The sequence below is a fragment of the Sphaerodactylus townsendi genome, linkage group LG06, assembly GCF_021028975.2.
Source record: "Sphaerodactylus townsendi isolate TG3544 linkage group LG06, MPM_Stown_v2.3, whole genome shotgun sequence".
NCBI lineage: Eukaryota > Metazoa > Chordata > Lepidosauria > Squamata > Sphaerodactylidae > Sphaerodactylus > Sphaerodactylus townsendi.
This window is the reverse complement of record NC_059430.1, coordinates 93,044,579-93,069,120: the sequence shown is the minus strand read 5'-3', so window position 1 is coordinate 93,069,120 and position 24,542 is coordinate 93,044,579. Positions and strand designations below refer to the sequence as shown.

The 24,542-nt window shown below is 43.5% G+C and overlaps 1 protein-coding gene across 4 annotated transcripts in view; it reads left to right on the top strand.

Annotated features, from left to right (window-relative positions):
* Positions 1-24,542, top strand: part of GRM3 (glutamate metabotropic receptor 3) — a 120,255-nt gene that overhangs the window by 88,672 nt on the left and 7,041 nt on the right. For 2 of the 4 annotated variants that reach the window (XM_048500859.1, XM_048500856.1), the window contains exon 4: positions 24,425-24,472. The exons of the other annotated variants lie outside the window; for them this stretch is intronic. In XM_048500859.1, the coding sequence (XP_048356816.1) occupies positions 24,425-24,472 (48 nt within the window). The remainder of the gene's footprint in view (positions 1-24,424; positions 24,473-24,542) is intronic. 4 annotated transcript variants of the gene reach the window in all.

The following is a 24,542-nucleotide window of genomic DNA, read 5'->3' as shown; positions in this document are numbered from 1 at the left end:
TGGTTGTGGTGAAGGTCAGTAGCTCCAGAAAAGTGGAAGCCAAAGAGGGTTACAGATTCATAATGTAAGGAACAAAGTTCACAGCTAAATATGTGTGTGTGCACACGCGCATGTGTGTGTGGCCAATTACCCACAGCCAGCTGTGAGATACATGGTAAGTAATTCAGCACAAGCGAAATGGGGACCTCTTGCCACTGGAGTATAAAACAGGAAAGGTGTTTTGACTTCATATCATACATCAATATGACATGGGGGTTGCAGACAGGAAGGGAAAGTCAGAAAGGGGAGAAAGGGAGTGACCAATCTCCATTGCTGAATTACTCTTACTGTAAAAAAAGAAAAAAAGCTGCTAATATCTAGCCAGTACCTTTCATCCAGTGGTGGGATTCAGCAGGTTCGCACCACTTCAGCAGAACCAGTTGTTAAAATGGTGCTTGTAAACAACCAGTTGTTAAATTATTTGAATCCCACCACCGGAACCGGTTGTTAAATTATTTGAATCCCACCACTGCGTCTCATCCCGTAATTTCTGCCCATTACTGCTACTCTTAACCTCTGCTGCCAACAGAAATAACTTTTCGTTATCCTCCAAGAGACAGTTTTTCATATACTTAAAGAGACCAATCAAGTCCACCCCTTCTCAACTTCCTCCTCTCCAAGACTGCATATTCCCAAATCCCTCAGCCTTTCCTCACTGAACTCCAAGCCCCTGATTATTCTTCTCAGTCTCCTTGGCACCCTCTTCATTCTGTCCACATCCTTTTTGAAGTGAGGCCTCCAGAACTGCACACAGCACTCCAGGTCTGACCTGACCAATGCAGTGTACAACAGGACTATGACAATTTGTGATTTGGATGTTATGCCTCTGTTGATACACCTCAAGTCTACATTAACCTTTTTTTGCCACTGCATCACACTAATTGTGATCCATCTGAAGATGCCGGCCATAGATGCAAATGAAATGTTAGGAGCACAAACTATTTGACCACTGCCACACAACCTGGAAAACCCACAACAGCCATTCTCTCCCCCCCCCCCCTTTCCTCTGACATCACCCTAAACCTCAGAGGGGCTCAGGCTCAGAAAGCAGCAAAACTGTCTCCCAAGTAGGGTTGCCAACTCCCGAGTTGGGAAATTCTTAGCAATTTGGAGGCGAGGCTTGGGGAAGGTGGGGTTTATGGAGGGTTAGTGGAGTTGAATACCATAATGTTCATCGTCCAAAGCATCCTTTTTGTCCAGGGGTTCTAATCCCTGTTGTCTAGAGATGAACTGTAATCCTGGGTGATCTGCAGGTCACATCAGGAGATGGGCAACTATAAAGTTCAGTGCAGTAGAGACAAGACTCTGCCCTTTGCCCAGCTTGGATCTGGGGGAAACAAGAGCATGCCCTCTCTGTTTTACTGTACTTCAAATTCTCTTCCAAAGCGAGTTTTGGCTTTCTAAAATTCACCAGCATTTGTGGGCCTCTGACTCATGGAGTTCCTGGCAGGTGGAAGAGAAACCTCTGAGAATTATAATATCCTGAGCCTTCCCTGGACTGTTTCCAGGATCTTGATATGCTGTCTATGTTTGTTAAGTGTGGCTTGCTTTTACTATTCTGCCCACCAACCTGACCTATTGCAGTTGAGCGTCTCACCAGGGAGCAATTTTTTGTCTGGGCAAATGAGAGTATGAATTATTCAACAAAATGGATCTCAATAACTCTGCATACTAGGAGGGAGTCAGGTGTTAGATTAACTAGCTTTGACAATTTATTATGGATCATTTTTGCTATTTGACTCCCATCTTGCTAGCTAATCAATACTTCACTGTTCAGGGCAACCGGTGGGGCAGTCTGCAATGATGAGATCTATTGATCCAGGATGCTGACAACATTTGACATTATCTGCAGCTTTGGTGATAAATTGCCTGTTGTTAACTGTGACAATGGCTTAATCCTGCATGCTGACATGCACACAGAAATCCCACTTATTTTAAAGAAATTTATGCATGAGTAATCATCTACGGGAAGGCAACCTTGGAGCACAGCTTTCTGTCATTTAATGCCGTTGCATAAAGTGGTGATAAAATGGGGCTCAAGAGTCACCAGAGTTTATACTATCAAGGCTATCATCTTCTGGTCTAGTAAAATATAGCCTGTGTGCATGTGTGTAGGCAACTGAGTGAATTTTTCCTGACCTGTAAGGCTCATATTTTGTAGATGTCTATAGTAGCTGAAAGGAAAAGTATGCAATTTGCCTAGCAAGATTAATACAGCAGCTGCCATGACCTAAGATACAAGAACTGATCATGCCAGCCCCATCAGCAATTGCTGTTTCTCAATAAGAGATAAGATGCTTTAAGTATCTGACAAGAACTGGTCTTTGGCAGGCAATTCAAATAGATGAGGTTTAGGCCTTGGCTTCTATTTTGTGCCTTCCTATTAAAAAAAGCACCAGTCAAAAGGGTTCTAACCTCCCTGGGAACAAAAAACAAAGCAGCATGATGTTTCATTGTTTTGTCTTTTATAATCAGACTACAATGAATTCTGTATCTATTTATTGATATCAGATATATCAGTTTGGGATATACTGTCAGTCTCTCAGAAGAGACTGAAAAATAGAACCTGAGAGGGAATTTTGTGGACAGAAGAAGAGTCAATTCTCTCTGGCTCCATCACCACAAGCAGCTCACCCTTACTCCAATGGCAAACCTGAGTGGCACATTCATTTTCCCTCTTACAAGCGAAAACATTGATTTTCATCAGAAAGCAGTAAAGGGCAACATTTGGGGTCACTGTTTCAATGTGGCGAAACCTACCCCCAGGCTTAACAGAATTACTCCTGCTCTTGAGTGGAAAGAGAATCCTGTGAAATTTGTGTAGTTGTACCTTGTCTCACTTCCTTTACCTTTGATTGAAAAGTCCTGTTCCCCCACACAGAAAATCCCAACCCATTTTCTTCCCTGAGGCAGCGCACTGAACAACTTGTCCTTTCATCAAGGCTGCTTCGATCCCATCCCAAACCATATTGGTTTCCTGAATTTCAACAGACCTCCCCATCATCTCCTAACTTATATGCTTAGATTTTAAAAGTAACATAGAAAGTGCTTGCTGCTATCAGTCTTTGACATTTCACCAACAGAGGCTGTTTGCCCAAATTGTCATCTTCATTGAGAGAATTATTTGAAGTAGATTTACTTCTTTGAATTAGATTTACAAATGGTGGAAAGCAAGTCAGTATGTAGACATCTTTGATTGGGTTGTTGCTCTCAAAACAGATCCAGGCAGTTCTGCAGGTGTGCTAGAAGTACCAGCTGTGTAAAAGCCTACTCTTCTGAAAGAGGAATCCCACACCAAGTGATGTTTTTAAACTCAAGAAGCTGAATACGCACCATTTATGTTCAGAAGTTGGATGGTGTTTTTATGATGGTGTAATGAAAGGTTCATACAGTGTACCTGTGATTCTCTGGACAAGAGTGCAATGTATAATGCAATCAGTGTTCAGCCATGATTTTAGTTTGAGACTGTTTGTGCCTAGTGCACAGCACTGAAAGTGTGAAGCCACCATCAAATAAGGAGTACTAACATGACTCTGGAACAGAAGACCCTCTGTAAATGTTACCATTTCCCCCCAGATATCCAGACCATGTTTAAGCAGGAAGTCAGGGCAAAAGAGGGAGGTGCCAGGGCTCCAACCCATCAGGGAGCCCTGTAAGTTATCTGGGAGAAAGAAACTACATCTCATCACTGTGGGGATAGGCCAAAATGGCAAACGGAGGCAGGGGAGAAAGGTTGCCAGAATGGGAGATCAAAAATTCTGCTGTTTGTGGGTTGAGCCAATGGCAGGTCTGGCAGTCGACAGAGCCAAGACACGAAGCTAGGGTTACCAACTCTGAGCTGGGAAGTTTCTGGAGATTTGGGATGTGGAGCTTGGAGAGAGAAGGGTTTAGGAAGGGGAAAGCAGTATCCTCAGCAGGGTATAATGATCAAATGAATGATCAAATGGCTTTCGCTTTGCAAGACCTGAGCAAAGCTGTCAATAACAGGGTATTTGGGAGATTATTAATTCATAGGGTCACCATAAATCAGAAGCAACTTGATTACACATAACACACACCTAAATACAAAACTGAAGCTGGAAAATGAGAGAGGGAGAGAGAGAGTCTTTTAAGCTGTGATGGTGATACCTGATGAGATGGTGCACTTGAAAAGCGACCATTTGGAGTGGGTTTAAAGTGTCCAATACGTGGTGTGTACTAATACACTCACTGATCCATGTGGCAGCTCTGTAGCAGAAGCAGCTGTGTGCTTAGTGTGGTGTATTTCAAATTTGACTCATGGGTAATCCTTTTTTTAAAAGGAAGTTTTCCTATGAAGCCACTTTATGAAGCTAAATTCATATATATAATCCCAGTTCTCTGAACTTGGCATATTTTCCACGGGCCCTTTCACATTTTTTAAAAAAAATCTATCTTCCCTTTTACCTGAGGGATTTGCTGAATTTCAAGAGGTGAAAAAACATGCCTGGAGAGCCCATTTCCATGGTAACTGCTTCATTCAGGTAAGAGAGCAAACAGGACTCATTGGCCTGCTGCTCACATCCCTCTCCTCACTCCTGAGCCCACACACGCAAAAACTTCCATTTTGCCACATATGCTAGCTGAGCTCTTGCACTGAATTTTTATTAGTATTTTCAAAAATACAGAGCCAGAAAAAAGAAAATGAATATTAAATAGCATTCCCTGCTCAGTTGATCATGATGCAACCCTGATTCACACTGTTTACAAAAAGATATCATGCCCCAGTTGGCCACACAAAAGATGCAGACCTGTCATCAGATGGACTCCACACATGCGCCCATGCTTCAGGTTTTGCCACAAGTTTTCCCTTCTCTCCCGCTGTTTTTCTCTGTGATGGTGTGGCTTTCTCAACTCATCTTAAGACAGGGCACAGCCAGTCCAGGGTTTCTGGCTCCTGGTTGAAAAATACCTGGAGATTTGGAGGGGGGGGGAGTCTGAGGAGGGCTGGTTTGGGGAGAGGAGGGACTTCAGTGGGGTATAGTCCCATAGATCCCAACTTCCAAAGTGGCCATTTTCTCCAGTTGTCACCTGGAGATCAGTTGTCATAGTGGGGGACCTCCAGCCACCACATGGAGGTTGGCAAACCGAATGAAGACCCGTGTTCTAATGCACTGTCAAGAATTTCAGAAAAAGTGCACAGGTTGCAGCTAAAGACTTGCCCTTCTTTCCCACATTTTAGAGTTGATGGATTGCCTCAACAGCCTCCTTGCAGCCAACATCTATGATTATCTCCAACATTTTGCACTATTGACTATTGAAGAGATGGGCAGTGCAATCAAAGAAGTTACTCCTAAATCAGTTGACTTCTGTGGACTTAAAAGGGTATAACTCTGCTTCGGATTTCATTATTAGACCTGACTTTTCTGTTTTAAATAGACTTATAGTAAGGAGTAAAAAAATACAAAGTGCAATATTTTAAAAATACAATTTTTAAAAAGCTGCAAAATAAAAAAGTAGGTACTCCATATGTGATTCTGCAGGTATGGGGCCACCACAGATAAGTTCTTCTCCTGGTAACCTGTAGGGATGCTTGAGCAGTTCAATTCATGCTCTGCTTGCTAGTCAGATGCAGAGGGTTGATTTTCCTTGGACAGTACCAGGGGATTATAACCAGCTGAATCCTGCTCAGTAAGTTACCTTCTGAATTTTCAGACAATATAATACTGTACAATCAACAGAGTTCAACTTGAGCACAGTCTCACACAGTCCCACAGGAGTCTTATTTCCCCACATACACAGAGAGAAAAACAATGTTGCACTTACCTGTAACTGTTGTTCATCAAGTGGTCTTCTGTGCAGGCACACATGGGACTGTGCATGCACAGGCCTGCCATGGAGAAAGACTCACAAGCTTTTCATCCCTGAAAACAGAGTCCTCCCTCCCCTCCCCTCAAGTCTGCAGGTGGGAAGTTTCCCACCAAAACTGTCTTAACATTGGAGGGGAGGGAGCAGTTCCCTCCATTTTCCCATGCCACCACAGATTATCCCTAGAAAGGTAGTAAACATCCTTCAAATCTATACCTGCGAACCAAGCTGTACTGGACAACAGCAGCAACACATCCAAGATGGAGACTATTCTGAACTTGTGTACTCTAAGGTGCTTATTCAGAAGATCTAATATCAGTCTCTTATCACCTGATTTCTTGTTGATTAGAAAGTATCTTGAAAATACCCCCCCCCCCCCCCGGGCCTGGTTAGACCAGGAAGAAGCAGAAACAAATTGTAAAAAGTAACCAAAATTTATTATTTTCATCAGAAGTGATAGACTCCCAAAACTAAACAAATTTAGAGAACCTGTTCAAGAAAGAACCATTCTCTAGTAATTGTTTTTCTTGGAGTTGAGTGGAAGAGGAGCAAAGAGCAACTTCCTTTATGACCCTTGGGGGTTTTAGAAAACTTTCTGGCCTTCTGGGAGAAACTAGAGTGACGTTGCTGTCTAAACTTTCCCTGTGACTCATAATTTGGGCTCCACAGAAATGAGGAGTACTGCGGGAACGACTTGCATATCTGGGAGGCAGACATGCCGTTGTGGCCTCTTTCTTCAATGTGTGTAAAATCTCATCTGTCTTAGGATCAAAGAGATTCTCCCGGTCGAAGGGGAGGTCTTCCAAGTGCAACTTTGTGTTATGCGTGATGGCTGAAGATCTGAGCCAGGCCTGCCTTCTAAGGCCTATGGCGGAGCCTGTAGTCTTGGACGTGATATCTATCACATATCTAGCCCCATTAACCTGTTGCCTGCCCACTCTGGAACCTTCTACGTAAGTCATATTTGCTAAGGGTTGATTTTCAGGTGGTAGGTGCTCAAAAAGCTTAACCACCCTGACCCTGACCCATGACACCCTGGAAGTTACCTATATTCATGCCCAGGGCACTCTCAGAGTAAAGCTTTCTCCTGAGGAGGTCTAATTTTATACTCTCCTTGTCCAGTGGGGAGGTGTGGTGGGATCCTGACCAGTAATGTAAATGGAGGCCACATGTAACCATGAAATTAGGTGGGGGTGATTAAACAGGAGTGAACACCCTGGCTCCTGAATCTTGCACAGTGTCTCAATCTTATACATGGACCCACTGGCAGCTGAAGGCTTGGTCCAATTCATGCGTGCAGTGTCCAGGAATGCCTGAAACATAGGTAGGACAGCTGGGTTCTTGTTGGCTGCATATAAACACCCCATCACTGGGTCAGCTGAGCCATCAGAAGGGGTGACAAGAATCAGGTCCAAGGTGTTAGCCATCCAGACAGTCTGATCCAAGCAGAGAGTCAGGTCATCCAAAGGTGACGGTTCCACCAGCTGACCAAATTGTTTGTCGAGAGAAGGGCCAGAAGCTTTATCCGTGTCCCAAATGTGTGTTGAGTTCTAAGAGTCCCAGTCAGGCAATGGCAAGGAGGCAATGGGGGTGCCCTGATCCCTAGAGCTCTGACTCCATAGTGGACTTTGACTCCATTGGGGGCTTCAGCTCCATAGAGAGCTTTGACTCCTGGGGGACCGTCAACTCTGAGGTGAGCCCTGGCTGTGGTCTCTGAAGGAGCTGTGACAAGATGATCCTGAATGCCATCTTCTAGGGCTGAAGGAGAACCAGCGAGATGAGTCACTTCTGTGCCAGCATGCTGGACTGATGGATCGAGCCTGGTGCCAAAAATTCCCACTCTCTGACTGCTGACGGTGAGTATCAACATGGTGCTCTAGGGAGCAGCACCTAAGAGGCATCACATGGTGACAGGATAATGAACGCCTCTTCTCTCAGATTGCATACAAGTTCTCCCAATGTTGGAAGTCCCAAAGCCAGGCATATAAGCCCTCAGGGGATGGGGCGGTATATAAATACGATAATAAAATAAAAAATAAAATAAATCCACCTGGTGGAGGTTACTGCTGGCATTGGCGTGTCAAGAACCTGAGCCCTCCAACCATCTATAAGAAGCCCCACATTGACCAGCTGGAAGAACAGAGGACTCAAGGATGTTTGGTACCAGGACCACCAACTGCAAGGTCTACATAGGCCCCATGTCGTCCTGGACCTCCAAGTGTCAAGAGCGACCCAAAGAGGAGGAGCAGTGGGTCTCCAATTGACTGTAACGAGAGCCTGACTTTGATCTGCGATCCACACTGGAAGAAGAAGAATGCTGATTCCACACATAGAGGGTAGGTCTAATATCTCCACAGATTGCTCACTCCACTAGAGAAGTTACTTGGTGTTCCTGGAATGATTCCATTGGCAATGGGGTCTGGAGTCAGTCCAGTGTGATGCAAAAGAGGACACTGCTTTGGACTGCATCGGAGCATTTCAACACTGAAGAAGCCAGGGACCAGGAAGCCCTCACATGGTCCCTGGACTGCGAGCTCCAATCCCTAGCCATTCAAGAGGTTTTCCAGAGGGGAGAATCTAAAAGGCAAGCCACACAGCCTTCCTACAGTATCTTTCAGTAAGCAGCACTCTACCGGCTTAGATCTCTTAAGGATCTTCATGAGTGACAGAGACTTCTCAGTCTGGCCAGACGTCTAAAGCAGCAAGCAACACACATTTCCTGGAGGGGTTTTTCAAAGACTTACCCCCAGCCACAGTTGGGTCCAGAGCGAGGGAACACTCATAGAGTAACACCCTCAGGCATGATATCCTGACTTGTCTGGCCTTTGGTGTAAGCTTCGCACATTCCTTGCATGTGCTTGGAATGCGTCCCTCACTGAGAAACAGCAAACAATCCATATGGCTATCATTCTTGGCCATCTTAGCACCACAACATGAGCACTTTTTGAATACAGCCAAACCCTTCAACATCTTGGTTAGAGCTAGACCAAACAAATATCAAGGAAGCTACAGCACGTTTTCTCCCAGCAGTGGCAAGATGAGAACTGAGGGGACCTCTCCCTCCCCCTCCCACCTTGTGACCATTTCGGCAGGAATCTTCCCGCCTGCAGACTTGAATAGAGGGGGAAGGAGCACTCTGTTTCCAGGGAAGAAAAGTTTGTGAATCTTTTTCCGTGGCAGGCCTGCGCATATGATCACATAAGACCACAACAGTTAACTGTTGTTGCTGTGTGCTGCTCATCAGCCAGTTGTTCAAATCAAGAGTTTTTTAAAAAACCAGTCAGTCATCTAGTGATTACTATATTTCGTGCCTATGCTATCAATATGATTTCATGCATGCATATTTTCTCACAGCATTATGAGAGTCATCACTCCCTTAGCATAGTTTAGTTACCTAACCTGACTATGCATGACCCTGTGTGGGTACAGAAGAAACTGAAACTGCACAACACAAAGTTGTTTGGCACATTGCTTGAGTGGGACTCACTGTGATGAAGCACATCTGTAACCACAGTTGTCAAGAGGTGTATGTTTGCCTGCTGAGCATCTCAGCATCCCTTGTAGCTATTGAAAGTGGTGACAGGCAGAGAAGAGCATAGGGTCTAGAGAAGTGATGTTCAATGGCTCTTTGACAAGCCATCTGTGGCTCTTCTGAGCTCTACTCCCCAATATAGAACTGGCTCTAAGTTTCAGAGAAATAAATAAGCCTCTTGCTCACTGGGGCTTGTGGCTGGCAGTTGGTTTGTACCTTTAAAGGAATGAGTAATCTGTAAGCTTTTCTAGGGTGCAGACATTATGCCACCGATCTACATAAATATGGCTGTTTTGTTGGATGGCAATTGTGAATGTGGCACAATGTGACCCATAGTGAAAGAACCACTGGAATACATCTAACTGGTGGACAAAACCATATCAGAGCAAGTGCTGCTTAAGAAATCCCAGGTTATTTGGTACCATTCTTTCAAAACTGGTGCAATATGTTATCTGGGGCCAGCCCAGTTAATAATTTGGCTGGTCGTTATTTCCTCTTCCTTCCTTCCTTCCTTCCTTCCTTCCTTCCTTCCTTCCTTCCTTCCTTCCTTCCTTCCTTCCTTCCTTCCTTCCATAAAGCTGAAGTTTCTGAACCATCTTTGAAGGCACCTCAGTATGTTCTGTGCTTTAATTTTAAAAAAGCCCAAAAGTTACCAGAGCATGGATAACTGCGGCAAAAGAATTTCTTTCGAAAGAGGGCACAGCTGGCACACCAACTGAAGCTATATAAAAAGGGTGACACATATCACAGCCGAGCTATTCATGTAGTTTCATATTTCTTATCAAAAAGCTATTATTTTGCAATGTGTTTTTGGCACAGCTCTAAATTGCTGCTTTTCATCCAAGCCAGAGACAGAAAACACAAATCCAAACATAATTCCCAAAGTTCAGGAGTCTTCTTGAGCTCAGTGTTGTTTCAAGCAACTGAGTCCAATTCAAATTTCAAGCTAGGTTTCAAACTAGGCATCACTACTGCTGCATCAGAATACACTAAGACAGGGAAAGCTTAGGCCAAAACTCCTCCCTTCGATAACCTGTTTCCTGTCCTCCCTTCTTAGTATGTTGTGCTTCTTATGTCCATGACAATATCTAAAAATGTCACTCTATGGTCTATGGTCACTCTATGGTCTGTGTGACTTGCAGTGAGCACAGCACAATTCCCTGGAGCTTTAAAAACAGCCCTTTGGCATTTCCTAAAAATTCTCTATCATCTTAAATTGTAGTTATTGCATTTCATCTTTTTCTGGGCTTCCCTGAAAATAAGCCCTACCATGATTTTTCAGGATTTTTGGAGTAGGCTTAAAACAGTGGTGGCGAATCTATGGCACGGGTGCCAGAGGTGGCATTCAGAGCCCTCTTTGTGGGCACGCGTGCCCAGAGTTCATCATGGGGGGGGGGGCGGAAAATCATACCCACACACACACACACACATCTAGGCTGGCCTGGGCATGATCCTTTACCTGGGAGTAAGCTCAGTTGCTGGCAATGGGGCTTGCTTCTGAGTAAACCCTCTTAGGGTCGTGATTTACCCATTCAAAGCATTGCACAGTTGCTTCACCAAGCTTACTCCTGAGTAACATGCACCTCGGAGCCAACTGTTTTTCCTAAACTAAAACCTCAGTATTCAGGTTAAATTGCCATGTTGGCACTTTGCGATAAATAAGTGGGTTTTGAGTTGCAGTTTGGGCACTCGGTCTCAAAAAGGTTCACCATCACTGGCTTAAAATATAAACCCTACTTCAAAAATAAGCCCTACTTGTAGTTACAGATCAGGATGGTGTGATGCAGCAGGGTGCTCCCTGCCAATGAGAATGCAGCTTGCATCACACGTGACGAGGAAGCAACGGGGCTGCTGAGAGCCCGCCTTAATGAATTGTGAAGGTACCTTATTTCCCCTAAAATATGCTTTACCTTGAAAATAAGCTCTAATGCATCTTTTGGTGAAAAAATTAATATAATACCCTGTCTTATTTTCAGGGAAAGACGGTATTAGCACCATAGAGGACAGCGAAATGTTTCAAAACTGGTTCATCCTAGTCCACCATGGTTGGGCATAGCACTGCAGGAACTATAGCATAGCTGTTGAACTGCAATAAATTAACAGAGCAAATATTAGAGCAGAGATGTGAGTTATTTTGTAGAACTTTACTAGATAACTAATGAATTTACACTAAATATAGGAATAGCAAACTCCATCTATGCCAGTGCTCAGTCTGGGTGTCTGCGCAGTCTACATGTCCCTGTGTGTCTGGCTCTCCTCTTTTTCTGGAAAAAGAAAGAAGCAATCATTCCAGAAATTCATGTGATTTTAGTTATGTGACTTCAGCAGTTAACTTTTGCTTGACTGAATGAAGCAGGCACTTGTAAAATCCTAACAATAGTCCTAGGACTGCATTGTTTTCAGAATTGCACAGAGTTTCACAACAGTACCCGACCTCGTGGCTTTAAGCTGATGTCCATCCTAACTGGAATTAAATACCAAAAGGTCAAGAACTGACTAGGGCCACTAGATAAGAAACTGCTGTATAACAAAAATACAAATGCATTTATTACAAATTAAAACCATCACATCATAGTAGAAGGCCCAAAATAACCTGCTTATAAGGCAGGATGTGAGGAATCAGAGGTGCCTGTTGAATTTGGCCTGTAAGCCAGCATCCATTCCTTTAAAAACAAAACATGCCAAAATACAGCCACACAGTGCCAAAGTAGTACTAACACCATTTTCCCATAAGTGAATTTTAAATTGCTCAGAACAATGTAATATCTTTTGATCTCCATCCGTTGCATTTTGAATATATTTTCTACAAATCTACTTAAGTAGAGCTAGTAAAAATACAAAAAATGAAAACAGAGAAAGATCTACTCAGCCCTTAGTGCTGGCCACTGCTGTGACCCAAATTCCCCCACATGAATTAGCTTTCATTTAAAAAAAAAATAATGGAAGCATGCAGAGTTGTGCAGGGGATATCTGCATATAACAGCTAAGGAAGTGAAGAGCAGTCTGAGGAAGTGAAGAGCAGAAATCAACCAACTCCAGGGGCCACTCTGGCCTGAGGAAGCGCCGCGGGTAGGAGCCCTTCCCACATAATTTTGGCCGCTACTTTGGAATATCTCTGGAGCACCTGTTAGCATAAGCTCAGTCACTGTGGGATACAGCCAAGGGCAAGCTCAAGGAACTCCATTTAAGTGATTTGCACTCTTTGCCATCTGTTTTCCAAACTCCCTGAATGTCGTTGAGACCTGAACAATGACTCTCCTTTTCAATTCATCGATCTGAGACCAAGACATTTCTGAACTGCCTCATCCCTGCACCTTCCTGACAGCTTGCTTTATTCCTGCAATAATAGCCATCATTATATCATTTTTATGTTTTGCTGGAAAAAATCATCTTGAGCTGATGAAAACATTTCCTGTCAGAGCACTTGATCTTCCAGGGGCTTCACCTGGGATTGAACCAAACTGGGCGCTCAGGTACAAGTTGACAAATCCACAGGGATAACTGACAAGGTCAAGAATGGTAATCAGTTTGCAGCTGGTGTCTCTTAACACCGTTTTAAAAAGCTTTCTGCAGCATGTTTCACCTTTCATCTCTCCTTGGGTCTGTTCTCCCACCTTTAAACAAAGAAGTAATCCATCCACAGCCAGTTCTGTCCTTTCTCCTCAGGCTGTGTGATTGCTCCTGAGCTGATTCAGTAGAGCAAAGTATTGTGAGGTGAAATAATGTGGAGCAATGATCCTTGACTCTGATTTTGAAGGCTGAGGAATTTCTAAATGAAAAAGGGGGTATGACTGTTGTAAGTGGTACAATTTGCATGTGGCAGACAGGGTTGGCTCCAGCTAGCCTGATCTTGTCAGATATTAGAAGCTAAGCAGGGTCAGTCCTGGCTAGTACTTGGACGGGAGGCCACCAAGGAAGTCCAGGGTTGCCATGCAGAACCAGGTAATGACAAACCACTTCTGTTCATCACTTGCCTTGAAAACCCTACACGTTGCCACAAGCACAATCCAAACATGTCTAAGAAAGCTTCACAGAACAGAGTAGGCATGGGAGATGAGGAACTGTTCCATTTATCTGTGTCCGGAAATTGTCCTTGACTCATATGCAGTGGCAGTCTGTACAGCCCCAGATGTGAAATATTGTGCTCTGAATGAGGGGATATGTGATAAACCAGCCAACAGAAAGAGTAACCTTGAAGGCAGTGAACAAATTGTGTTTAGCTTTGTTCTTTGTTCCTGTACATGATGCCAGTCAACCAAGGAAGATGTCAGTATGAGGAGGTAGTTGGGCATCTAATCAATGAGAACAGCCCATTTGCACACATCTTTTAGTGAATCTGGGGAGCCAGGCCAGGGGGACTAGAAAGCAGGTGGTTAAATAGGGGTTGAGAGAGTGCATTGTGATGGAGGAATTCGCCAGCTCTCATCTTACCTCACTAGATGACTAAGCCTCTCTGTGCAACCCTGAGCATTGTTGATATCATACATAGAAGGTATAGGGTGCATACAAACACCTCATGAAGTGTGTATTCAAAGTGTTTTACATGCTTGTGAAAGGCCAACAAATCTACAGATCCATCACCAAAAAGAAAGAAACTGAACGCCGTACACAAAATAGGGAACATTTGCTTAACCCTAAAATGTACCTACCCAAAGGAATTGTTTTATGTTTATTGAGCTAACAGATGTGGAGTGCTTTAACGATCTGAAAATATGGGTTATGTTTAGTGCTAGTGGCAAATGTAATGAAGAATGCAAACCTGACTGAGCTTTACAGAAGAGTAAAGTACAGAAGAGTACAGAAGAGCTTTGCCTATGCTAGGCAAAGCGCACCCACAAAACTGATCATGAATCCTGATTGATTAATCAAAGCCATTTACAGGTCCTACTGGTACAATGTCATGCATTTGGTTTTATTGCATTTCTGACCTCCTCCCCCCTCCCCATAGTTGGTGCACTGTGTATTCTTTGCTGCCATCTACTGACATGCAACAGACTTTGCTCATCCATCTCTTAGAATCTTTCTGTTTAGTTCTTGGCATGTATGAGAAGAGCTTTCCTAAATCAGAATAGGGCTGCATCTCCTCCAGCCTTCTAATCTTCCAAAATGGTACTGTCTGGCTCATGATACCATCATCAGTCAGCGTGGTGTAGTGGTTAAGAGCAGGTGCACTCTAATCTGGAGAACCGGGTTTGATTCCCCACTCTGTCACTTGAGCTGTGGAGGCTTTTCTGGTGAATTAGATGTGTTTCCACACTCCTACATACCTGCTGAGTGACCTTGGGTTAGTCACTTCTTCGGAGGTCTCTCAGCCCCACCCCACCTAACAAGGTGTTTGTTGTGGGGAGGAAGGGAAAGGAGATTCTTCTGTTCATCTCTATGCCTTACATCTCTATGAATACTCAGGAAAGAGGACAAGAGAGGAGGCTGACTTCAGTCATTTTTCCTGAACCCCCAGATGGATACAACCCAGTCCAGAACACTGTTAACTGCCCTGTCTCTTATCTTCATGCAAACTATGCAAACACAACACAAAATGGGGCTTTCTGATAGATGTGCCTTTGGATTTGGGGTGGCAGCTGGTATAGAAGTGAGAAAAATATTGAATTTCCAATGTACGGAATTTTTTTCTTTACATGGAGAAATCAGGTTTGCAACAGCATTGGGTATCAAAAAACTGGTTTGCCTACTGATCTCTTGTCTATTTAGAAACTCTGGTTCAGGCTGAGAGTTTTTATTATTTTATCCTCACTGTTCACTTCACATATATTACACATTCCTTCGCATTCTTTTCATAAACCACTGGATTTGGGGGTTTACAATCTGAACCCAATACTTTAGCCATTATTTGCTACAAGCTACCATAATAACTTTCCTGGAACTCTACTTGCAAGCATTCCACCTTGCAGAGCTGACATCTTGATATTAGACCCAGAAGGGCTAGAGGCTCAGTTTCTTGATCTTGGGTGGGTAGGTTAGTTAAGGGATTGGTGGTAGCATTACCCTGGGGTTTTAAGACTTCATATATCAGCATTTTGTGGACCCCTAAAGGTAAAGGTGCAAGAACTAGGTCATTACTGACCCATGAAGTAACATCACATCCCAACTTTTACTAGGAAGGCTATGTCTATGGGGTGGTTTGCCACTGTCTTCTCCAGAGAGCTACACTTTATCCCCAGCAAGCTGGATACTCATTTCACCAGCCTTGTAAGGATGGAAGGTTGAATCAACCTTGAGTTGGCTAACTGAAACTAACTTCTGCTGCGATTGAAGTGAGAGCTTTGGCTGTAGCTTACCACTCTGCATCACAGGGTTCATTCCATCACCCTTAAGGAGGTTTTAATAAACCTAACACTGGGTTCTCTGAAAGCAAGTGGTGGATGTATTTCCATTCTCCAGGCTACCTTATTTCAAAAGTTGCTTTATTCTAGATGCCAAACACCTTTGGAAGAAGGAAATAAGAACAGTGGAAAACAGGCTACCCCCTGATTAGAGAGCTAAAGTTGACTCAGGCACCTTTTAATCAAGCAATCAATTGTTGTTCAAATAAACCACATAAATCATGTTTCAATAAATGTAAAAGATCACCTATCCCTCCATGTTCCTGCTTCGTGAGGTGGCAACTCCTGAGGTGAACTATACTTCAGGAACTAGAGGTACATTTAGTGGGGGCCCAAGTGGGAACCTTTTTGGTGCCTGCCCCTCAGCTATGGAAATCCCTCCCCAAGGATCTTCATCCTGCTCCTTAATTATTGGCCTCTTGCCAGCTTTTAAAGACCAAAAAGCCTTTGAGTATAATTTTACATTAGTACTGGGTTTTATTGATTTTAATTCAAAGGCTATCCAGATTTTATGTATTTTTGCTTTGGATTTCTTTGGATTTTTGTGTGTTTTGATTATGTTAGCTTCCTTGAGCATATTTATTAATGGGACAGAGAGCTGCAAGCTATCTAAATATATAAATAATTCATTTTAATAGAAAATGTATGATGCAGCTAGCAATGTAATACACAAAATCTACCACTCACTGTTGGAAAGATCATACAGGAAGGTCTTTGCAAAGCTGAAACTGGTAAGGAACAGGAAGCGGAAGTAGAATAAGGCATGCAGCTGCAAAAGGGGAAAAGTTATGTATGTTGGATAACTGCAGGACTGACTTGGGGCTCATTCACAAAAAGGGTTGCCAACTAGCATCTGAACAGATGAATGGACTCCCTCAGAAACTCATGACACTACACTGGAGAGGATGCTGGAGAATACTTAAGTTCTGTCTTCATCCTTCTATATGTCCAAGGCCATTCACACACCCATGTCAGTATTCAGAGCTTCAGGACTCAAGGGATGGACATGGATTTGTATTTATGGATTCATTACATTATGCCTATCCAAATTTTCCAGAAATGTTCAAAGCAATTTATAAAATTCAAGAAATTAGAAAAGTTCTATTATAAATTCTAATTCTAAAGACTAAGTAGAACTCAAGCAACCATTTCTGGCTCTTAACAACAGTATTGAGCAAGGAAAGTCTATACAACACACCTAGAGGCCATCTTTGCCCCTATATACACAGGAAAAACTGCTCCATAGGGTAGATGGCCCTTGGTTAGAATGGGGTAGGGGTAGCAACTGTGGCAACTGGCATCACACAATGCTGTGATGTCACTTCTGGTTTTGTGCTTGGAAATAAAAATGTACAATACCCATCCCACCTTCCCATTTTTGCTCACGGTAATCCATTGATGAAGTGAAGTGAAGCCCATAGCCCTGAAATGAGAGGTTGTTACAGGCAACCTAACAATCCTGCTATTACAGGATCTATTACAGGATCTAGTAACATCAGCTACACCATCTTGGGCTCATTTACTTACATTTCTTCCAGTGATATTTATGCCATCTTTTGCCAACAATGTCTTTCTACTCTCTACATTGGACAAATAGGTCCAATAGAATATAATCTGATGCTAATAATCGCAACATTCAGAAACGAGTGGGGAAACCATTTATCCTTTCAGGACAATGTATTGCAGATGTAAAAATAACTGTTCTTCTACAAAAAAAAAGTCAAAGAAAACTGCTGAATTGGGATTTCTGAAGTGATTGAACACTGTCTCTTCCCCGGCCTAAATAGAGGTTTGGGTTTCCTTGCTCACCACAGTTACCAGTAGCTCAGCAGAGTTATTACAGGTGTTCATTGTTCTTTCTCATCATACCATACTAATAATAATATCACATTGTATCACATTGTAGTCCTTTACGGATGTTCATTTTTCATATGTTTTACACTATGTCATTTTTTATTTGATTTTGTTTATACTCTTCTGCCCATATTCTACACGCACTTTGAATGGATGTATTGCTCTTTTGGTTGTATCTTTCTGTATCTGCCCCCCCCCCGAGAGGCAACATCTGATCTCTCTTGCAGTACTTTATGAGTAACAACTATATCCATTCCAGTTCCTTTCACAGAGACTCATGCCTGAATGATTTATAACAGATGTGTCCCTGTTGTAACTCTACTTATTTTTTGTTGCCATCCAACCCAAAGGGTCTCATGGTGACTTGCAACATTTAAAAAGTATAAATGAGTTTAAACGACATAAAAAAGATTAAATATTAACATTAAAATATTGTAGTGTTAAAATATAATAAAACACTCCAGATGTGGATTATACTGCAAAGGCTAACCTAAACAATTCAGCACTGCAGAAACTAAACAAGCTCATCAGGGCATGGGTGTCATCTGAGAGTGCATTCCACAGAGTAGGGGCCACAACTGAGAAGGCCCTTCCCCTGGTGACAGACAACCATGTCATCCCAGAGCCAGGCACCTGAAAGATATCCCTAGATGAGTGGTGGTGAATCTATGGCACTCCAGATGTTCATGGACTACAATTCCCATCAGCCCCTGCCAGCATAGCCAATTGGGAATTGACCAATTGACCAAAGGAAGTGCAGGGGGTTGAACCATGAAGGGCAGTCCCATAGGTATGAGAATCCCAGACTATTAAGGGCTTTAAAGGTTAACACCAACACCTTGAATTGGATCCAGAGACTAATTGTTAGCAAATGCAGCTGCTGCAAAATTGCAGTAATATGAACACTTGGGGCAATACTTTGCCCCCACCATCACCACCACCTTGTAAACTTTGGTTATAAAAGTGTCTACAAAATGATTGTGTGCTCTGTTTGTATTCCAAGAAATCAGGTCTGACTCAATAAACCTTATGCTAAAGTAAATACTGTCAGTCTTTAAGGAGCCTCTAGACTTTGTTTGAGTTTGCTGCAATAGCCTGACATCTGAACTAATTCAGACATTGCTGAGCCCAGCAAAATTAGGAATCAACCAAAAGAGTACAAGAAAGGTCAAGCATAAAATGCCAGCAATTGTCGAAGGAAGAGATGCCAGAGGCATTGTGCCCGATTGTGAGTATTCCTTGCCTCTGTAGGACTACCCTTGAGGATGATCTGTGTGCTGCCAGCAGGCAAAGGCAAGGCTGGGTCTGATCCCATAGGGAAAAACAAGTGGCAAGCATAAACATGGTCAGGACACAGTCCAATGAGCCAAGGCAGGCAGCAGACAAGGCATATTCAGGTCACAGTCCAATAGGTCAAGACAGGCTGGAAATCAACAAATAACTAGGCACACAGTGGTCACAGGAACACAGTTGTTGCACCCAGGAAAAAGCAAGATCACAGCAAGGCTTATATAGGGAGCCTTGTTCAGGGGGTTGGGATTCTGCAAGGAGTTAGTCCTCATCAGATGCAAAGACTTCTAGTTTCCCATACCTTGCTGCCAAACAAGCACTCCTTCTGTGCTTCTGCAGTAGCAGCCTCTGCTTCTGCCTCCTTCTGCTTCTGCATCACTGGGTTCCCTAGAAGGATCTGCAGGCTCTTCCACCTGCATGTAATCAGGCAGGGAAGGACCAGGCGTTGGCTCTGCTGCCTGGTTTTCCCCAGGAGCAGCCAACTCTGGCTGCACTGTGTCTTCAGGTTCTGCCTCAGAGTCCTCTGTGCTCTGGGGAAGATTCACATGGGAGATGGTGGAACTTTGGATCTCCTGATCCCCTTTGGATCCCCTGGTGTATCCAGAATAAGTAACCAGTTAAATCCTATCCATGATTCTAGGTGGCTCATACACCAAAAGTCTGGGCTTATGGTCCAAAATATCTATTGCTTCAAACCACAAACTTTCCTCTTGGCTTTCAACCACTTCAGTAGAGTGTGCACCAGAAGGTTGGATTATCCCCCACCCTGAAACAGAATCACTTTCAATGTTTAAACTGGGGACCTCAGATTCTCCCTTTAAATCCATGCTGAAGGGGGTGAATTTAAAAGAATCTGGGGAAATTTGGGGGGTGCCTGCTGTCAGGGGTGCAATTGTTAAGCTATCAGCACCAAACTTTCAGAGTATCTTTAGGAGACTCGCCTGATGATTGCATCCAGGTTTGGTGAAGTTTGGTTCAGGGGGTCCAAAGTTATGGACCCTCCAAGGTGTAGCCCCCATCTTCTATTAGCTCCCATTGGAAACAATGGAGGATGGGTCACCCGCTTTGGGAGTCCATAACTTTGGACCCCCTGAACCAAACCTCACCGAACTTGGGTGAGATCATCAAGAGAGTCTCCTGAAAAAGCCCTGAAATTTTGGTGTTGATAGCCTAAAAACTGCACCCCCTGCAGGCCAAAAACAAAAAACACTAAAAATAAAAAACCCACAAATGTGGGGGGGAGCTTCGGACATGTAATGGGGGGGTTGAACCTGAGGAACCCCCTCCCTTACCTACGTCCTTGGGTGGACTCTATGGCATATCTCACTGAGGTCTCTCCTCTCCAATTCCCACCCTCTTCAAGATCCACTACCAAACCTCCAGGTATTTCCCAACCCAGAGTTGGGGACTCTAAACCCTTATACAGGAAATCAACAACTGCCTTCTCAGTGTTGTGACTCATTGGACCAGGTAATCAGTGGGACCTGAATTTGAAAAAGAATGCTTAGATTAAAATGCTGCAAAATTAAAATGTGTTTGCCTTCATCCACAAGTTCGCACCCACTTTTGACATGGAACAGATTATTAGTTGATTTCTCTCGACCCTCTTGCATCTCATGTACTTAGATAGTCAAGTTCAAACAATGGATTTTTTTTCTGAGTTTCCCTCATTATGATTGATATTGGAGCCATTATCAAATTGATTGTAGTAGAACTTTAAAAAGAAATGGACAGACACTTGAGGTATTGTTAATCTCTGAGATGGCGTAGTGGCGTAGCAGTGGCGTAGGAGGTTAAGAGCTCGTGTATCTAATCTGGAGGAACCGGGTTTGATTCCCAGCTCTGCCGTCTGAGCTGTTGAGGCTTATCTGGGGAATTCAGATTAGCCTGTACACTCCCACACATGCCAGCTGGGTGACCTTGGGCTAGTCACAGTTCTTCTGAGCTCTCTCAGCCCCACCTACCTCACAGGGTGTTTGTTGTGAGGGGGGAAGGGCAAGGAGAGTGTAAGCCCCTTTGAGTCTCCTGCAGGAGAGACAGGGGGGATATAAATCCAAACTCTTCTTCTTCTTCTTAAAAGCTACATCAACGCATGAAATCCATTTATTCTTCATCTATAGGTCCTTCATGTTGGTATTCAGAATTGCGATAACCCTACATTGGTGGTAATAATAACACTCAGTATTCCTATGGTGCTTTCAAATTGCCTCCACAAACATACCCCACCCAAGAAAAATCCTTCTTGACCCAGAGCAGAGCAGAGGGAGGGGTGGAGAGATAAAGCTTAGACTGAAAGAAATGGAAAGGCTGAAGTGCCAAGTGCTTAACCTTTTCTTCATGAGCCATTTTTCTCAATGTTCCCCACAAGACTGCAAAGTAAAATACATTGAACCTACTTACATTTTACTAACTCGGGGGAAAAATGGGGGTGGGGGTGGTAATTGAGAAAACAATCCAGAGGAAACAGTTAAGTATCCTTACCTACATGGCCACTGTGATCAAAGTATCCCTATCTACATGGCTACTTTTGACACACACACACACACACACAAACCCATACACAGAGCCATAATTGTATTAAACTGAAGACAACCCAGTAGTAGATATTTCATGTGCCCCCTGCCCCATTACAAGATAGCTGTGCACTCCCTTACCCTGGTCCTTGGAATCTATCACATTAAAGCAAAAGGTAATCCACTTCAGTATGCCTCAAATCTTTCTTTGATGGGAATAGATGTGGGAAATACATACCTCTACAATCAATGGACTGGAGAAAAATTATTCGCCATTGCATTTTGAACAACTGTTTTTAAGCAAGGGAAGGCTATTTCTAAGTCGCGGAGAAGTTTTAGAATCACAAAATGGTCACTAACTGGCTGTTCAGTTTTTGAAAGATGCTCAAAAAAGAGCAGATCTCTTGTTTGTCGTGGCTTCTCACCTCAAACATGGCATCTCAGAGGGTTGCATGGCTGGTTTGTTTCCAGTTCTCTAAAAACAGTGCTTGGATTTGGTGGCATTCAAGCAGATGGTTGACTATACAGCCAGAGAAGCTTTATGTGATTTTGTTTCCTCAGATGGCTTGGGAAGATGGAGGAGGGGAACAAGAATAGCCATGAGAATGCAGCACAAATCTGTAAACATACACTACCATTCACAGGAGAATTTAAAGCAACTTCAACTGTTCACCACAATCAGTAAACATGAGGAATAGCATCCAAGATATGGGTACCAACTCTGGGCTGGGGAATTGCTGGAGATCTGAGGGCAGATCTTGGGGAGGACGGCAGGTTAAAAAGCCTTAGAATTCCCCGTACTCCAGAGGACCTGGTCTCCATGGTATAATGTTAATTTAAAGTAAGGGCAAGGGCTGCTCAAACACCCACCAGTTTGCTCACCAGCTTTGCCAGTTTTACAGCAGTCAGTTTACTGTCCATAAATGGTTTGAGTCTGCTGTAACAGGTTATTCTTCAAGTATTCAGACCTTGCAGAGCACTCAGTGGTGTCTTGCTCATGAACATCCTTACAGAACCCAAAGGCAGCCCTACCTGCCACCCTTCCACATACAGACCTGCTGCACTGTGGCTGCTTCCTGCTCAATAACCAATAATATAAATGAAGTGAATCAATCAATCAACCAGCCAGTGATAATACATACACTCAGTTTACAACCTGTTGTTTATTTAAGTCCAGGTTATCAGTGTTATTGAAAACCTGTTATTGATAGAGAGCAGCAGTGGCATAGTGGTTAAGAGCAGGTGTACTCTAATCTGGAGGGACTGGGTTTGATTCCCCGCTCTGCCGCTTGAGCTGTGGAGGCTTATCTGGGGAATTCAGATTAGCCTGTGCACTCCAACACATGCCAGCTGGGTGACCTTGGGATAGTCACAGTTCTTCTGAGCTCTCTCACTCTCACCCCCCCTACCTCACAGGGTGTTTGTTGTGAGGGAAGAAGGGAAAGGAGTTTGTAAGCCCCTTTGAGTCTCCTTACAGAAGATAAAGGGTGTATATAAATCTAATTCTTCGTCTTTCTTCTTCTTATTTGCAAATATGCATTTTTGCAGTCTTATGGGAAATGTAGTTCCCCCCCATCCCCCACATCATTTAATGACCTGACCCAGCATCCATGGCCCTGCAGAGAATCAATGCCACCTACTATACAGTCAAAAGCCTCTGGCAGTCAAAAATAAAATAAAACTCTGCCACCGTAGCTGCTGAATAGAATAATAGACTGTTTGATCACAGTTCAAGGTAGTTAATAGACAAATATATCAGATGTTCAACTCTGGGTATTTATGGTGGTCAAACAAGGCATGTTTGACTGTTAATGTATTTGTTGTATTTGCTGTGCATCCAGGGGTAGGGAACCTTTAACACTCAAAGAGCCATTTGGACCCGTTTTCCACGGGAAAAGAAAACACTTGGAGCTACAAATAATTTTTGACATTTAAAATAAAGATAACACTGTATATATTGGGGTTTTTTTTACCTTTTACTCCACTCATTCTGAGAAGCGCATGGATGCGCCTGCCCTGCTGCCTGCAGGGCGGGCAAGGATGGGGCCAGCAGCTCAGCCTTGCCGGCAGCTGGGAAAGCACCTGCCCTGCTCCAATGGGGCGGGTGAGAGGGGAAGCCCGCGGCGCGGCCCAGACGGCCGCAGGCAATTGGTGCGCTCACCCTGCTGCCTGCAGGGCGGGCAAGGATGAAGCCGGCGGCTCAGCTCGTGGAGCCGCAGTGCAAGGGCAGAAGAGCCGCATGCAGCTCTCGAGCCGCAGGTTCCCTATCCCTGTGTGCATCTATACTGAGCTATACATTTTAACTGTCTTCTTTTATACCAACCCTTTCTCACCAATCATAACGCAAAATATCTTACATCCTTCTCCTCTCCTCCATTTTATCTTCACAATAACCCTGAGATGTACGTTAGGCTGAGAGAGTGTGTGTTACTGGCCCAGGGTCACCTGGCAATCTTCCATGGCAGAATAGGGATTGAAATCTGGGTCTCTCAACCGCCAGTCTACTCTAATCACTATGCCATGCTGAAAAAACACTGTGTGTAGAAATGTCTGAGATTACCAAAACTTTAGGGGAAAAGATTTGTTCTCTGGAGGTGTTTGAGGCGGGTAGTAGTTAAAGGTCAATTCATACATTACATTTTTTGGTGTACACCTCAAATGTTTCAAATGTTCAGCTAAATGTGTTAAGTATGGATTTGACAATCTTGTCAGGGAACCAAAATAGGCTGAAGTTTATGGAGTGGAAGAACTAATTTCATTTTTTTAAAAAAAGCATAAATTACTCAAACTATTTCAGTATACATTTAAAAAACATACTTGGCAAATCGGCATATATCACACTCTGAACATATATCACTCATCTAAGAAAAGTAATTAAACAGACACACCAGAAAGAATCTTTTCCTCTGCTCATCAGGAGTAAATACAAGTTTTTTCATTGTTATTATGAAGGTGTTGTTCATTAGCATTACAACATGGTACAAAATTAACCAACTGGTAACATCAGTGATGTATTTCTTTAATGACAGTGGCAGCATCTGCAAGTGAGGGAGGGAGTCTGGAGAAATCAGCTAAAGGTAGGGAAGGGGTCACTTTCTTCCAGGCTCCCTCAACCCCTCCCTGCCTCCCTCACCTCCCACCGAACTT